This window comes from Elgaria multicarinata, chromosome 1 (genome assembly GCF_023053635.1).
Source record: "Elgaria multicarinata webbii isolate HBS135686 ecotype San Diego chromosome 1, rElgMul1.1.pri, whole genome shotgun sequence".
NCBI lineage: Eukaryota > Metazoa > Chordata > Lepidosauria > Squamata > Anguidae > Elgaria > Elgaria multicarinata.
In genome coordinates this window covers 140287782-140304870 of record NC_086171.1, presented here as the reverse complement: position 1 = coordinate 140304870, position 17089 = coordinate 140287782, and the positions used below count along the sequence as shown (strand labels likewise).

Sequence of the window (17089 nt, the reverse complement as noted above, 5' to 3'; positions counted from 1 at the left end):
TTTGGTTTTGAATTCTAAGAAAAGTTTAGTGAATCCTAAGATTACATTTAATCTTCTTTCCCTAGAGTTGCAGATTATTCACAAATAGAATAAAGCAAGTTAAACCCCCCCCCCCCAATTTCTTAAATGGTTTTGTGGTGCGCAGGTGTTTGGCAGTAAGGTGCAGTCAGCATGTCTTTGAAATTAACAGCAACAAGGCTAAGGCTTCTAATTGTTTCCATGTCAAAGAATACAACATTGTTTGGTATCAGGAGGTTTCCTGTGAGGACTGTGCTCCTTTCCCTAAAATCTGAATAAGAATGCAATCTTGCACAATAAGGTGGGGAGCCTGAGACCAGGGCTGGATTAAGGCCGGCGGATGCCCTAAACACAGCCCAATAATGGTGCCCCCATGGCCCTTCCATTGCTTAGCCGGCAAGACATTAAGACTCTATAAGTGCTGAAGGTGAAATAAGACATTAAAAACCCAGTTTTCTTCAAGACCACCCCCCCACGTCAGAACACACAACTATATTAAATATAAACTGTTTTTATTATATTTATTTAACACTAAATAGCAGCAAGCAGTATAAGCCAATTTCTTACTTATGACTAGGGCAACAGAAATAAAATTAGATGGCTACAGCTATGGTACTGGTACTCTATGGTGCTCCCCCCTTCCCTTGGTGCCCTAAGCATGTGCTTTTATTGCTGAAAGGTTAATCCAGGGCTGCTGAGACCCTCCAGCTGTTGCTTGTCTTCAATTCCCATCTGCCCCAGCCAGTGTGGCCTATGGCCAGGGAAGATGGAAGGAAGGTGTGGCCTCCAGATGTTGGGTTGCCCACTCCTGCTATACATACCTATGTAGGAGCAAACTTCATTGAACTTGGTGGTGGTTACCTCTAAGTAAAAATGCATAGAATTGGGCTGTGTGGCATCAAAAAGTTTTATTATCTTTTAATCTTTATATTACAAAATAAAATTAAGACATGTTTCAGACTGGGGTAGGAGAAAGTATTCCACTGTCTCTGAGGACTGCGTGACAACTTCCCTCACTTTTAAAGTATAATATCTAAGGTGCACCTGAATTTTTTTATCAGCTGCAAGATTCATATAGTTACAGGCTTGGGGAAATTACACGTACTAATTTCTAGTAAGTTGATTGACCATGTAGTGAAAATTGCATACATGATAATCTTTTATCCTCTCTGAAGAAAACCAAAATAACAACATCCAACTCTCCATTAAGTGACTTGATTACATATATTAAAAGCCACCTTCCAATAATTTGACTTTAATTTTGGGAGGAGAAAAGTATATTAATTGTTTTCTTGTTTTAGGTCCTTCCAGTACACCAACTGTTTCCATTCAACCAGATGTTTCAGGTGATTGGGAATGGCCCAGCAAATCAGGTTTGTCTGAAACCAGTTTCTAACTTATTTAAGATGATCTATGTGAAGTGTGTCCATCTTCGCTAGGAACAGAGACATTTCCCAAATAGTTTCCAAATAGTCTACTTTTACAGTTCAGTTAACTTATTTGATGAGAGAATAACACAAATAAGTGCCTCTAAAGGCTTTCTAAAAGAACCAATGAAGCAGCAGCTTCTTCTTCTTCTTCTTCTTCTTCTTATTATTATTATTATTATTAATAATAATAATAATAATATAAAGTATGCTCAATAAAATTACCAATAAAATTGTACCTTGAGTCTAAACTAGCTGCAAATCTAAGGGTGCATTCCTAAGGTTAAGGAGCCCAAATGATGGTGTGGTCCAACCTTTAAGGCTCCATTTCATCAAAAGCTTTGATAGGTTCTTGCCAGCAGGCTGGAAGGAACGGTGGAGGTACTTTTTGCCTCTTTGCCCTCCCCAAAGGGAAAATCATTTAAATGGACCTTAGAGCCTATCTATCTTCCCCCTCTGTGCTGGGGAAAACATCCTTGGCTGCTTGCTCTCCACCCAATAGCATGTCTCCAACATGCCTGTTTCCGCACTTCTACAAGGAGATTTCCTTTACAGAGTTCTGACCTCATATGGAGACTCCATGGAGGCTGGGAGGAACCAGGAGTAGCCAACATCAGGGGGAGGGGGGGAAAGCTCTGTCCGCAGCCTTGGAGGGAGGTATATTTCTGAACAATCCTATGACCCCTGGGATGTTGTCTAGGCACCATAGGATTGCACTGTAAATGTGTATTTGCATTTAAAGTGCATGTTTTTAAAAATGCAAATAGCAGCTAGTAGTGTGTGTGTGTATGTGTGTGATGATTAGGATCATCACAGCCAGGGAATGTAATTCTTTTGTCACTTACAAAAAAAATCCAATTCCAACATTGCTATCTGTATTGGAAAGAAACCCCCATTGGATTTTCTCCCAGTACAAATATCATCTTCAGAGAAGGGATTTTTGTTTGGACCACAGCAAGGAATGAAAGAGTTAAATTCATCCCTCATTGCCTGCTGTGATCCTGATAATCATCAAACCCCAGCAGCCGCTATTTTAAAAAATGTTCACATTAAATGCAAATACACATCTAGTTTGGCACTCAGAAGCATGAGATCATACGCAGAGAAAAACAAGCCTAAACTTTGAACAAGAACGTCGATGTTGCAGAAGTTCTAATGAAATGTAACATTATCACACTGAGGCATTCACAACTATATTTGTACATGCCTAAAAATGACTAATGGTATGTGTGCTACTAAATTGGCGTATTACCCATGCTGCTAAGCTACATTGACTCAATTGTCAAAAGCCACTTCATAGAACATGAACAAAGTTACATGATTTAGTGTCGGCTCACTTGATGGCAAAATTTAATGAGGGACCAGCCTCGCTCCAGTGTGTTTTGCCAAAAGTTATTTGGGAGGCTGCTGAAACATGTTCAATGCTCCTTCTTGAATGTATCTTCTGTGTGAATTTAGTAGAACGTTGTATCTGCACATTACAACCCTGTTACCAGTTTGTGTGTGTTGAGCTAACTAACTGATACATACAGCACGATTATTTTAATTTTAAAATTTATATTTGATCAGCCTTCTCTTTTTAACTTTCCTGTTTTTGTCTTAGGTGGCCTAGGCATGGGGAGCAAATCAGCTGCAACCAGCCCTACAGGATCACTGCACAGCACGCCTACACATCAAGCCAAACCACAAACATTGGATCCTTTTGCAGACTTGGGGGCTCTTGGAGCGAATCTAGCAGGTTAGCTTAAACACAATAATGGAGTAGAATGGGCAGCCCAAGACATGGATAATCGGAAGTGCCCTTTACACACAGGGCAATGAAAGGAGACCATAGAGAATTGTGTGTGGTGCAATTAAAGCCACCTACCTGATTCTCCAGAGTAAATAGCTATTGCCAGCCCATGAGTGGCAGGTGAGCAAATGTTGCTAGGACCTCATACACTGCTCCTAGAGCAGGGGTGGGCATTTGTGTTCCTCCAGATGTGTTGGCCTACAACTCCCATCATGCTTCACCATTGGCTATGTTGGCTAGGGCTGATGGGGGCTGTAGGCTAAAACAGGTGGAAGCCACAAGTTGCCCACCCCTACTGTAGAATATTGTTGCTGCACTTAAAATATTCAACTTGTCTGCTAGGCCCATGAAGGTGAATTAATATAGATTTGTGGTTTGATTAGACTGTTACGCTTACTCCAGTCAAGGAAGCTCGTAGTCTTGGCTTTATATTTGATTCCTCGCTCTCCTTTATTCCTCATATTGAGGCAGTAGCTAAATCCTGTCGTTTTTTCCTGTATAATATTGCCAGGATTCGATCATTTTTGTCTGTCTCTTCTGCCAAGACTCTTGTTCATGCATTGGTTATTTCTCGGTTGGACTACTGCAACCTTCTTCTCACTGGCCTTCCTTCTTCTCACATCAGTCAGTTGGTTTCTGTTCACCACTCTGCTGCTAAGATCATCTTCTTGGCTCGCCGCTCTGACCATGTAACTCCACTTCTGAAATCTCTTCATTGGCTTCCAATTCACTTCAGAATCCAATATAAACTTCTGTTGACCTACAAAGCTTTTCACTATCTAGCTCCTTCCTATCTCTCCTCTCTCATCTCACACTATTGCCCCGCTCGTGCTCTTCGCTCCTCTGATGCCATGTTTCTCGCCTGCCCAAGGGTCTCTACTTCCCTTGCTCGGCTTCGTCCATTTTCTTCTGCTGCCCCTTATGCCTGGAACGCTCTACCAGAACATTTGAGAACTACAAGTTCAACCGCAGCTTTTAAAGCTCAGCTAAAAACTTTTCTTTTTCCTAAAGCTTTTAAAACTTGATTTTGTTCTGACTTTATACTGTTAGTTTTACCCTACCCAGTGCCTGTTTACCCTACCCTGTGCCTGTTTGCTTTCTCTTCCCCTCCTTATTGTTTTATTATGGTTTTATTAGAATGTAAACCTATGCGGCAGGGTCTTGCTATTTACTGTTTTACTCTGTACAGCACCATGTACATTGATGGTGCTATATAAATAAATAAATAATAATAATAATTTACAAGGGAACCATATCTGTTTGTCCCTGATTGCCACCTATAGTTACAATGGAAAACACGATTCCTAAGAAAACACACACATATGAGTGTTGATTCTACTGAGACAAAACATTTTGTGGCCAACTGGCTACAATATAACTCTTGATTAAGTACTGTTTGTCTGATCAGATTCTGAAAATAGTTAATTTACATAAATGACTCCAGTTGGGCTTTGGCAGTGAACCTGAAGTGACAGAAAACAGGAAGGAGCAGGCTAGGAAGGGAGTTGGGTAAAAGGTTATACAGTCCCTATTACCTGAACACTGGAAGCTTTGTCCAACTCTGTCATTTCAATTTTCTTGCCTTCAGTAGATGTTTTCACAGTGCTTCAAACTATTCACCAGGCTTTTCCCCTTAAAAATGAAAGATGACATTTATAACAAGCAAAACTTGGCAGAATGGGGAAAATCCAGTGCTTCCCTGAGTAAGACAGAAATTCACACAGCCTTGCAAGCACAACCTAACAGCATAGCACTATTTGGAGGCAAATAATATCACTTCATCTCTTGAAGGTCCTTTCTATCCTTTTTAACAGAAGGACCTTCTCCCTCTGATACTTAATGAATATTGCTTTTCCTATTAAAAAGGCAGACCGCTAAGGTGCAGAACTGAGTTCTTTTTTATTGTTATTTTCCTTCTTACTATTTGTCACAGGGAGTCACATATATCAAGTGATAGTAACAAAGTTGGAAGTTTATTCAAGATGACACTAAAAGCACTTTTGAGCATCTCATGCGCTATTTGAATATGTGTGAATATTTTTGTATGGGACAAAAACCTAAAGAAAGCCATTCTTAAAACAATTTGTACAAGCTTGCCAATGTGGGTATATCTAACCAGTAGCATCCAATCTGTGTTAGTTTATGGTATCTAAGAGTTTATGGTTATGGAACCATAATAGTTTATGGTTCCCATACACCCAGATTTTCAAGTGATACATGAATTTATTTTGTGAACAGTACAATGTGTGATCTTGGGCAATGCATCATGTAAATACGAGGCACAGTTCTAGAAGCTACAGAGTTTCTGATGTAAAAATTTACCAATTTTAATAAATGCAATTAGGGACTGTTAGATAGCAAAATGAAAATTAATTAGTTATCTGAGAATAAAATATAGCCAGCTGCTTTATTTTGCAATACCTTTTCAAGGCTGAGAATACTTCCCTGCTGTTCCCTGTTTTGTAAATAGATTTCCACCCTCCATTTTCATTTCTTGGCCCTTAATTTCTACCATGCTAGTAACAGCTTGAGTTTATTCCCCCTGCTATTTACTGCTTCATCTGCTTAAATGTCATATTGGTTCTGAAATTAGGTATTCCACTTCCCTCTGCTGGTTTTCTGCTGCTTTGCAGGTTCAAAACAAAAAATGTGTCTGATGTCACGTAGTGCAGTTACTTGGGGCTATTTTCTTTTCTTTTTTTATTCAGTAATATGGAGTTGCATAATTTTAAGAAAAAGGGGGTTAGAATATGCAGGATATAAAGATCTGAATGAAATAATTTTAAAAGTAAAACTAGGCTTTTTATATATGTCTACTCTACATTTTCTACTGTATTTCCATGATGGTTTGATGGAAGTAGCTAACTTTTCCAGTACAGCCTATGAATCTCCTATCCAATTGCTTATAATAACATGATATCTGGTGTTGATTATACTTCTGACTCTAATAGTGATATACATTCAAATAGGTAGCATTTGATGGGGGTTGGAGTTGGTCATGCTTCAGAATTGGTCGTGCTGTTTTATACATAACACATATATGACAGAAGAAAGCTTTTGAAAGCTATTTTTGTTAAAGATAGTGGTGCTGATTGGATAAAAACAATTTTCTCTAATCTAGAAATGGCATCTTCCATTGGAAACTTCATTACCCACATATATAATTCTGTTTATATCCCACCATTTTTCATCTTGCCAGGAACCCGTGGTCCTTCTCTTCTACATTTTATGCTTACAACAACCCTATGAGGTAGGTTAGGCCGAGAGTCAGTCGCTGGCCCAATCACCCAAGGAGCTTCATGACTGAGTGTGGACTAGAACCCAGATCTCCCAAGTCTCAGTCTAGCACTCTCATCCCTACACCACACTGGCTGTCTCTGTAAATAATTGTGTTTGTCTTCTCTGGAAGTGCTGATAGGCTGTGGAAGGGGATGGAGGAGAATAGATACCCCAGTTATTAGGAGGTTGATCATATGAGATCAGTGTGTATATAGACTGTTCCAGAATACAATGATTTCCAGTATTTACAATCTTGGAGAACTTGTAGTTTAATCTAGCAAATGCCAAAATGTCCAGAAAAGTTTATGTTTGCTGCTTCCTGGTGCAGCAATTTCAATATAAGCAATATAAACACACACACACACACACACACACACACACACACACTAATGACCCTGGTTTCACATGGCTTCATTTGATACAGTGAAGTTTTCCAGCAAAGTCACACAAGTGACAGAGGTGGTTGCATTGTCTGCCCTGTCTGACTGAAGCCATGCCGATGGCACCACCTAAAACAGCCACTTCCATCGTACACCCCTACAGCCCCATGAAGGAAAGGCCCATCTACTCCATTCACGTGAGGGTGGGTGGGGGCTGCCTGAACGGCAAAGCTATATGATTCTGTCCGTTGGACTACTCCCTCTGCCTTCAAACTGTATTTACAACAAAGCTATGTGCTCATTAGGGTAGCCACCTAGTGACTGAAGATAGTACAATAGGCTTTAAACAAATGACAGAGTGCCATTTTATTGGTAGAAAGATGGGGTACAAATCAAATGACTGACTAAATAAATAAATAAATAAATAAAGCATTAAAAAACCAAATAACTGTGAGGAGCATAGCCCCAAGGTCTTCTTAATATGCATACCAGGTTTCAAGTGTGAATGTATATATGTATATATATTTATTTACTCTTGGGACCACAATACCTGATGGAATGCCTCTCCTGACATGAACCTACCCATACACTGCGCTCAACATCTAAGGTCCTCCTCCGAGTGCCTACTCCGAGGAAAGCTCAGAGGATGGCAACAAGGGAGAGGGCCTTTTCAGTGGTGGCCCCCCAATTATGGAATGATCTCTCCAATGAGGCTTGCCTGGCGCCAACATTGTTATCTTTTCAGCACAGGTCAAGACTTTTCTCTTTTCCCAGGCATTTAACAGCATTTAACAATGCTAAGTTTGTTTGTTAATGGACCCCAGAACTGTTGTTTTTAAATGGATACCGTTGTTTTTATTCTGTTTATGTTTTTGATGGTTTTAAATTATGTATACTTTTTAATGTTAATTGTTTTTAACTTTTGTAAACCGCCCAGAGAGCTTCAGCTATGGGGCGGTATATAAATGTAATAAATCAAATCATATCAAATCATGAGAGAGAGAGAGAGAGAGAGAGAGAGAGAGAGAGAGAGAGAGAGAATGCAAGTACTTTTTAAAATGTTGGATTCTAATTGAAATTTTAAATGTATATTCAAGGATTTTGCTAATGGTCTAGACTATATACACATATTTTACAATCCAGATACCTGCATGTACTTACCTAAAATGCTTCATGTGTACATGGAGGTTTTAGTAGATTTTTGGGCTCCTTGCATGTCATTAGATGCCATTCCTTTCTGGAATAGAAGAGATGGAGGAAAGCCATAGTGCACACCAGGTACACTAAGAAAACCTGTACTCTTCAGCTTTAAGTTGCTATTTCTAGCAGAACTGTAAATTATGAAAAAATAATAATGCAAAGCTAAAGATAGAGAATTCGTCCAAGATTAGAGGGTAAGATTATGCAAGGCCAATCTGGTGGGTTATAATAGTGTAACCCAAATACAACATTCAGTCTCAACTTGGTTTCCTATTAAACAGACCACAGTATTAATACTCACTGCTTTCTTTCATCTTTTAGGTTGTCCTTCCTTTGCCAGCAAACCCAGCACACCTACAGGAATGGGAGGAGGTTTTCCTCCTATGGGATCACCACAAAAACCATCTCCCCAGCCAATGGGAGGTGGCAGCTGGCAACAGGGCACTGGATATTCCTGGCCACAATCACAGACCAAACCCCAACAAAGCATGCCACATTCTTCTCCACAAAACAGGCCTAATTATAATGTGAGTTTTTCTGCAATGCCTGGTGGCCAAAATGACCGTGGAAAAGGACCGGGGAGTTCTGGTAAACTTAATTTTTAATCTTTTGATTCCACCCCCTTGTGAAACAGATACAGTATTTTTTAGTATGCCAAGAAATGGAGTATTTCCAAACTCAAGAGTTTCCAAACTGAAACCTATTCTATAATATAGGTTGTGTGTTTGAAATTAAATTTAGGCATTCTGGTTCTAAGAGTGAAATTAGACATGGGGCTACATGTTACATGCCAAATTGCACATTACATGGGAGATCTGTGGCTGAATCACTGTGTATATTTTATATGATGTGTATCTTTGAAAGGCCATCAGCTTGTCCACAACAGCAGTGTTGGAAGAGAGGTTGATAGAGCCTTTCCTCTTCATGTTGTGCATGCTGTAGAGGAAAATATAGGTGCTTCCGTAATATGTCATTTGGCATAGGTTCTGTGTATAGCAGGAGATAACCTTCTGATAACTTTTTGGGGGTAACTGGCACTTATATGTCCCTAAGTTAAGAGTAACACTAACTATCCAGATTTTTTGTTTTTGTTTTTATTTTGTTCATCAAGATTCAAAGCCCAAAATGTCTTCTGATTTTGAGGACCTCTTATCTGGTCAAGGCTTTAATGCCCACAAAGACAAAAAGGGACCTAGAACAATAGCAGAAATGCGGAAAGAAGAAATGGCCAAGGAGATGGACCCCGAAAAGCTAAAAGTAAGTTCTATGTTTGAAATCAGTTGCCAGATCATCTAGGATTTTGTTCTGCTCAGACTGGAAAATAGTTTAATGTTTTTAATAATAATAATAATAATAATAATAATAATAATAATAATAATAATAATAATATATTTATTGCCCTCTGGATCTAGGCGGGGAACAGCATTAGGTACAAATACCATAAAATACATAAAACTGATTAAAAGCATATAAAACTGATTAAAAACATAAAACTGATACAATATTAAAATAACAATATTAAAAATGCTGAGATGCTTTAGGATGCCAGCATTGATATCCTGATTTTTAATATGACAATGCTGTGGCCCTTTTTCAGGTTTTGCATACTCATCTTTTCTGTTTCAAAACATCATATTAGCACAAAACTAAGGAGAGTAGGTTTCTAAAGACAGGAGAGAATCTCTGCTGATGGTAGAGGCTTTTTTCTTTCCAAAGCTTCCCAGAAAATACACCTGGCAGTAATAGGAATGCCCAGGATTTTGTTTCCTCTGCATTTTGAAGTGGTCTTATCTGCAGCTCCTAGTCATATACTTGGATCACATCTGGGTTATCATCAGACTGTACATTTCTCCAAATGCTGTGATGCTTTTTGACTTGATATATATATATATATATATATATATATATATATATATATATATTATAAAATGCATATTTTAGGGCAAAATGCTTATAAAAATATGCATTTACATGCATATTTAAATACAAATTTTTGCGAGGAATTAAAAATGGCACATTAATATAGAAACACGATAGAGCAGATGTAATGAATGAACGCATGCAAACCTGACACAGACCAGAAATTGATGTCCATTCCTAGGCAGTAGAGGACAGAATACAGACACTAACCTTTATCTTGTTTGATAATGGAGGGGAGAATGATTGGTCTTGGAGAAAGTGGCCCCTTTGGCAGGCTTTCTCTGACCCCAATCCCTCTCCCCAACAATTACTGTATATCTAGTTAGCCTCCAACTTTTCATGAAACAATTGGAGAGAAGGCTCTTAGTCCACTTAACTCTACTTCTGCCAGCAATGGCTCTGTACCCAATTTGCTCCACTCTTTCAGGGACAAAGGAAGTTAAGCCTGCTAAGGCAACTGAGGAAAGCCATGCCAAAGAACTCCTTTTGCTCCCAGGGCCGGCACTACCATTGAGGCTACTAAGGCGGCCGCCTAGAGCGCCAAGCTAAGAGGGGTGCCGGGTGCAGCGCAGCACTCACACGGGTTGGCTGTGAGCTGGCCCGAGGATTCAGCTCGGCCTGGGTGGGCGAGATGGTGCCCTGCACCCGCCCAGCCGAACAGAAGCCAGGGATGCTGGGGTGGGGCGGCGGCTCTACGTTTGGACGTCCGGAACGCACCTGGAAGCCACCCTCCCAGAGCCGCTTTAGCTGCTCTAGAGTGGTTCTGGGAGGGCGGCTTCCGGGTGCGTTCTGGAAGTCCGAACGTGGAGCCACCCCCACCCCACCCCAGCGTTCCTGGCTTCGCAACTTGCCCGCCCAGCTGAAGCGAAGCCAGGGACGCTGGGGTGGGGCGGCAGCTCCACATTCGGACTTCTGGAATGCGCCCAGAAGCTGCCCTCCCAGAGCCGCTCTAGCCGGTCTAGAGTGACACAACTGGGTGGGTGAGATGGCACCCCGCACCTGCCCAGCTGAAGCGAAGCCAGGGACGCTGGGGTGGGGGTGGGGCGGCTCCACTCAGTTCACACGTTTGGACTTCCAGAACGCGCCCAGAAGCCGCCCTCCCAGAGCCGCTCTAGCCTCAGAGCAACATGAGGCGACAGGCAGGGATTGAGGCAGCCAGCCTCCAGCCCTGCCCGTCGCCTTGTGTTGCACTTCAGGTATGTCACGCGAGGCGAGGGAAAGGTAGCAGAAAAGGAACCCAGCTACGCATGTGCAGCCGCTGGTCTTCAGCCAATCCGAGGGTGACTTAAAGTGACGCTCGCGCTGCTGGACAGAAGCAGGCAAGTGGCCGAGCTTTTCCATCGTCAGGTCAAGCAGGCACCGTTGTCGCTCGTCGGGTGAAGAAGCGTAACGTAATCGATTTTCTTGGTTTCTTCATCACCAACCATTAGCTTTGCTCTGGGGAGTAGTAGCCATTGGTCCCCCTCTTACTTTGCCAGTTTAGGCTAATGAAGGCAGAGGAGATGGGATTATTACTTATTCTTGCACTTTAAAATAAATTTAGCAGTTTCAAGTTTTGTGCTTCTTATTTTTTCTACCAAACATCTGTTCTTAAAAATCAAAATTGGAAATTTTTCTTGGTGTGTGTGTGTGTGTGTGTGAAGGTAGCTCACCTTGCCTAGGGCGCAAAATAGTCTGGCACCGGCCCTGTATTGCTCCTACTTCATTTCTTTCCTCCATGGTTTTCAAATTCTGTTTCTAGGTCTCACCTCAACAACAACAACAACAACAACAACAACAGCAACTTCTGTGTGTGTACATTTTCCTAGTACTTTTTCAGCTACTTCACGAAGCTGATAAAGTAGGCAAATACCTAGGAAAACTCATGTCATAATAATCTGGTTAGTGTATGTGCTTTCGCATCATCATATTTGGTGCTATATACTTAATGTAGATTTTGGGGGGATTCTGTAACTTGTAAGATTATTCTGCTTCTGGAATTTTGTATGTATCTTAAACAAGATTGTTTTTGCAGGAGCAGCAACTCTTAGAATTGCATTGGACTGTGGATATAAGAAGTTGAACTGATTTCAGATTGAAAACATAATTTATCTTAATTGCATTTATTTATTTATTGCATTTTTATACCACCCAATAGCTGAAGCTCCCTGGGTGGTTTATGGGTATATAGGAAGTGAATCTTGCTAGGCTTGCTTGGTTCTCTTGCTAGGCTTGCTTGTTCTCTATAGGCTTGCTTGTTCTCTATTTATATGCTGGTGTATTTAAAAGGGATGAGGTCTCAGAAATTACGTTATGGGTTACATAGAAATAAAAGTTCTTAAGACCTGCAATCACAAATACTTTTTGTGATAATTACATCATAAACAATTAGCCTTATTGTATATTGAAACAAATCAGTCATGTGGGGGTCTATCCCAATAACTGTAAAGCCCTTTAACTTGAAAATACAATTTTTCAGTGGAACTACATAATGAAATGTGACTTTCAAATACAAGACACACACTCACTCTCACTGTCTTTGTGAGTGTGTGCACATACACTTCCCCAATATCTATTTTCCTGACCTTATCCTCTACGTCTCTTTGGGCCTGTTTGTCTGGCCTCCACTGATTGCCACACTCACATCACATGCTATACTACATATGTTATCTTTTCATAATCTTTTTTCCCCAGCCCTTGAAAAGCTAGAGATAGATACTAACAGAAATCATGCTTCCAGAAGCAACTTTATAGGTAGTAGTTTGATCTTTCATTATCTCCCCCCCGAAATCTGAAACAAACTATTAGCCATTCCATTCAACTGTGAGCGCTTGTATATTCCAGGTGGCATGGATGTTGAATTACAGTTTGGTTAAGAACTTAATATGTTTCTACACAGATCCTTGAATGGATTGAAGGGAAGGAAAGAAACATTAGAGCATTGTTATCCACAATGCATACGGTGCTATGGGAAGGAGAAACAAAATGGAAACCAATTGGCATGGCAGATCTTGTAACTCCAGAGCAAGTGAAGAAGGTTTACCGGAGAGCAGTGCTTGTTGTTCATCCTGATAAAGTAAGTAATAATACTTTTAGATTCATCTCTTGCCTAATTAATGTGTTAGTTTAAAATGATATTAGTCACTAACTATATTACACAGGAGGCATTTGACATAGTATTTATTACCAGTGATGTGATTTGCTGGGGGAAAGTTTATCTTGACTGTTCCTCACTCGTGATAAGACAGAACATAAGTCATCAGAAGATGTGAGAATGGGTTAAGATTGGTTGGGTGGAAAGAATGTTTTGCATGTGTGTGTATAGGAGATAGGCTGATAGTAACTACAGAAGTCAGAGCTGTGTAACTGTATTATTAGGACTCTTCATTATCATAAACAGTCTGAAAATTCCAGTGTTGTTCAGTCAAGTGAATGAACAGATGATACTTTTCCTATTTGTTCGCTTGTATGTTTCTGATCCTGTAATTGTAAATCTAAGAGGTGTTCACAGCAAAAATACTTTTAAAAACAATTGACCATATTCTAAACTGCTACAGTGCCTCTGCTAGTTCTATGACACTAATGCAACAGGAACTAGTAGTTCCTCAAATAACCCTGGAAATGAGCAGAAATGAGCTCTGGTGACCTGCCACATTCTGGAAATGAGCATTGCTGCACATTTCTGGTTGTTTCAGGAGCCACTAGTGCCTATTGTGCTAATAGTCCATTCTGCTACTGTCGGGGCGGTGTAGACTGTGAATCATAAAACTGATATTTGAGGAATAAATGCCTGATGTAGCAAACATAGTTAACATGTTGACAAGGTTATGGACAAGGTTTGAGGTTATGATGAGCAACATGTTTTTATAGTTCACAAGAGGTATATCAATAGGTAACTACTGTGTTGATCTCTTGGCAGCTGCAAGCCTACACTGTAGATTACAATGTAGGTAATTCACAGTAGGTAAAAATGAATATGTACCAAGAGCAACCATTTCTATTGTACCATAAAAATGTATCCAACTACCCAGGGTTAAATGTGTACACAGATCAAGTTTATGGCCACTTGCTTTATGGCTTTTGATTATTTATTTATTTCATGTTTATACTGCCCAACAGCCTAGGCTCTCTGGGCAGTTTGATGACTAAGAAAAGCCTCTAGGCAACCAAGCCTTATAACAAAATTGCTCTAGGTTTTTTTTAGCTCACGAATGGCTAACCGGTAGATGTGGGGATACATGCTAGCAAAGTTTTTGTGTGTGGAATAGTGACTCTTATGGATTTGCTCCAAAAGCTTGCACTAGCCCTACAATCTGCTCTCTAGTATGATAAACTTAATGTAAACCCAAACTCTTGTTGGTCACTTTCTGTGCAAACAATATTATCTTTAAACTGCTTTTAATTTGTTTATGATATGCCTTTTGTTTGATTTCCCCCCTAGGCTACAGGGCAGCCATACGAACAATATGCAAAGATGATTTTTATGGAGCTCAACGATGCCTGGTCAGAATTTGAAAACCAAGGCCAAAAGCCCTTGTATTAGCATACTTCCTCAGACATCGCTGTAGACCTGTGCTAGTGCTCATATAATTCCTTGCCACAAGATTTTTCATGGCTGAACTGATATCTGGCTGGAAATTAGAAAATAATAAAATCTGCCCCAATATCAAAATCTTTTCTCATGGAGAGGGAAAAAATATGGAAGCTGCTGCTTGCATATGCCATGAAATACAGATGCAAAGAGAGGAGTTCAAGGGGTTAATCATATAGTGTTCTTTCAGGTTTAAACAGGGTAGGTAAGGAGGCATTCTAGCAAACTGGGATTGTTTGTCTTGGAACAAGTAAGATGAAATGGATGGTTTCTTCCACCATTGTCCAAATGGACCCTGTACTTTAGGAATGTGATTTAATCTTAAAAACTTGTGTCCAGGACAAACTTTCTCAAAACTTAAGGATATACATTCATATGTAGTCATTTGCATCTACGGTATCTCTCAGAATAATTTGCTCCTTCAATTATTTCTTGTAGTATGTTTTTGAATATGATGGCTAGACAACTGGATATGTCTCTGGCAACTTACTGCTGCCTTAAGCATAGTACTGTATTTCATGTTTCAGACAAGCAAATAATTAGATATTCCGCACCACCATACAACATACAATTTGGGAGATGTCTTTAAATTATTATTTGGGCAGAAGTCCAAATCAACAGAGCACTGACTTGACTGCTGTGCATTAATAGAAAGTGAGAGTATGAGCTAATATCTTGCAAAGGCTTTTTAAAAATTCCCAGTTAAAGTAACATCTTTAAAAACTGCATTTAAAGCAAAGGTGAATCATTTCTTCTCAATTGACATTGTGTAGTTCTGTTCTTCTTAATTCATTCACATTATTAATTTAAATTCAGTCAATATCCATTGTGTCCCAGATCATTTGTGAACACTAACTGAAGATATGACATAGCCTCACCTTCTAAACTTTTCTAGGTAATTTATCACAGTTCATATAGCTTTGTCAGATCTGAGATAATCAAAAAGGAAGAAAGAAAAAACAGAAGAAAAAAACAAATCAATTTACCTACAAAAGATATGTTGGCCCAGTAAGCAATAATGTTCATATATTCACATGGCAGTATCTATGAAGGTATAACAAAAGTGTGTTCTATCATCTTCTTACAAAACTAATTTTACATTGCACTTTGAAATGTTTCTCCTTTTGCAGAGAAACTTATAATGGCAGTTTTTTTTCCTGATGTTTTCCGAATTAAATCCAGTCTCAAGCATGAGGTGGATTAAAGTTATGTGCTCTTTTTCCCATTCAAGCAGTTGACATTAAGTCCAACTGCAGCAAGAGCAATGTAGAACTGGGTTGTTTGAAGAGGTCCATCATGTTTATAGATTCTGAGGTGAGATTCCTCTTGAAAACAAGATACTTACAATTTCTTGAAGGCAAACCATGGCACTGGAATCTCATAACACCTTGGATCCTATTATACAGCTCATTTCCTCATGGAGCTGTTTGCTGGTAGGTACAAAAGTCAGTGCATGGGGGATGGGGGAAACCCCTGGTCATCTGTATTTTTGCTAGGCAGCTAGTGGATGGGCAGAAAGGTTTCCATATGCATTCTTAAAAGGGGAAATCTCTAGATGATGTGAAAAACTTTGTCAAATTAGTGTTTAAGACAATCTGTTTTTCTGTTCTGATTTTCTAGTGGGAAACCTTTTTCTGCTGATACAACAGCATGTCAACCAGCCTACATTTTTTTTATGTTAAATGCCATCTTTTTGTTGTACTAATCCTTTATTTATTGCCATTTACTGCCAATGTGAAACAAAACCACCAAGTTCTCCTTTTTATATGTACAAAACATTAAGATGTTTGAACACCTATAACAAACTGGATGTTATTTATTAACATATTATGAAATGTTTTGATCAAGTATGTGCTTGTCTATTAAAAACATTTTGGAATGTGAATCATGTTCTTGTGACTTGTTTTACTCTTTCATTCACATCTGTAGATATTGTGTGAACTATGCTTACAATATATAAATGTATTTAATTAATATAGCATACATTTCTGAAGTTACTAAATGACATTGGCTTTGTAAATTAGACCTGTTTTTTTAAGGCCAAGATAACTAATTTTTTCACAACATACAAGATATCATTAAACTACATCAATTACAGTAAAAAGAAAAATTTACCCAACTGAAACAGCTCCTCTAACTGCAGTGTTTTTATGGTGCATGAAAGTGAGACCAATAGGTGTCAAAATTACTGAATTCAAACAGGCTTCCCCCCATTTTTCCTTTAGTAATACAGAGCTTGTCAATGTTCAGGATTACTGTTTGAATAAAAACCCTATTGTACTTTTTTGTTGTAAATATACAAATATACTCAATGAACTGTAACTGGTCTAAAATATTTGTATATATTAAAAAAAAGCTCAAATAACACATCCCACTTTATTTGTATTTTATCCATTGTAGAGATGGAAAGTCTCGAGTTGTAAAATATAGCCACCATTTGGGACAATCATACAGCGGACTGAGGAAACTGAGGCAGTAATCCTAAATTCACTTACAAGGGAAT

General features: G+C 39.3%; 1 protein-coding gene across 7 annotated transcripts in view; it reads left to right on the top strand.

Annotated features, from left to right (window-relative positions):
• DNAJC6 (DnaJ heat shock protein family (Hsp40) member C6) overlaps nucleotides 1-15188 on the top strand; it is a 76345-nt gene extending 61157 nt beyond the window's left edge. For all 7 annotated transcript variants that reach the window (XM_063137785.1, XM_063137768.1, XM_063137776.1 and 4 more), the window contains 6 exons: nucleotides 1320-1391; nucleotides 3049-3183; nucleotides 8418-8684; nucleotides 9208-9353; nucleotides 12895-13071; nucleotides 14437-15188. In XM_063137785.1, the coding sequence (XP_062993855.1) occupies nucleotides 1320-1391; nucleotides 3049-3183; nucleotides 8418-8684; nucleotides 9208-9353; nucleotides 12895-13071; nucleotides 14437-14538 (899 nt within the window). In that variant the 3' untranslated portion in view covers nucleotides 14539-15188. The remainder of the gene's footprint in view (nucleotides 1-1319; nucleotides 1392-3048; nucleotides 3184-8417; nucleotides 8685-9207; nucleotides 9354-12894; nucleotides 13072-14436) is intronic.
• The last annotated feature ends 1901 nt before the right edge of the window (nucleotides 15189-17089 follow it).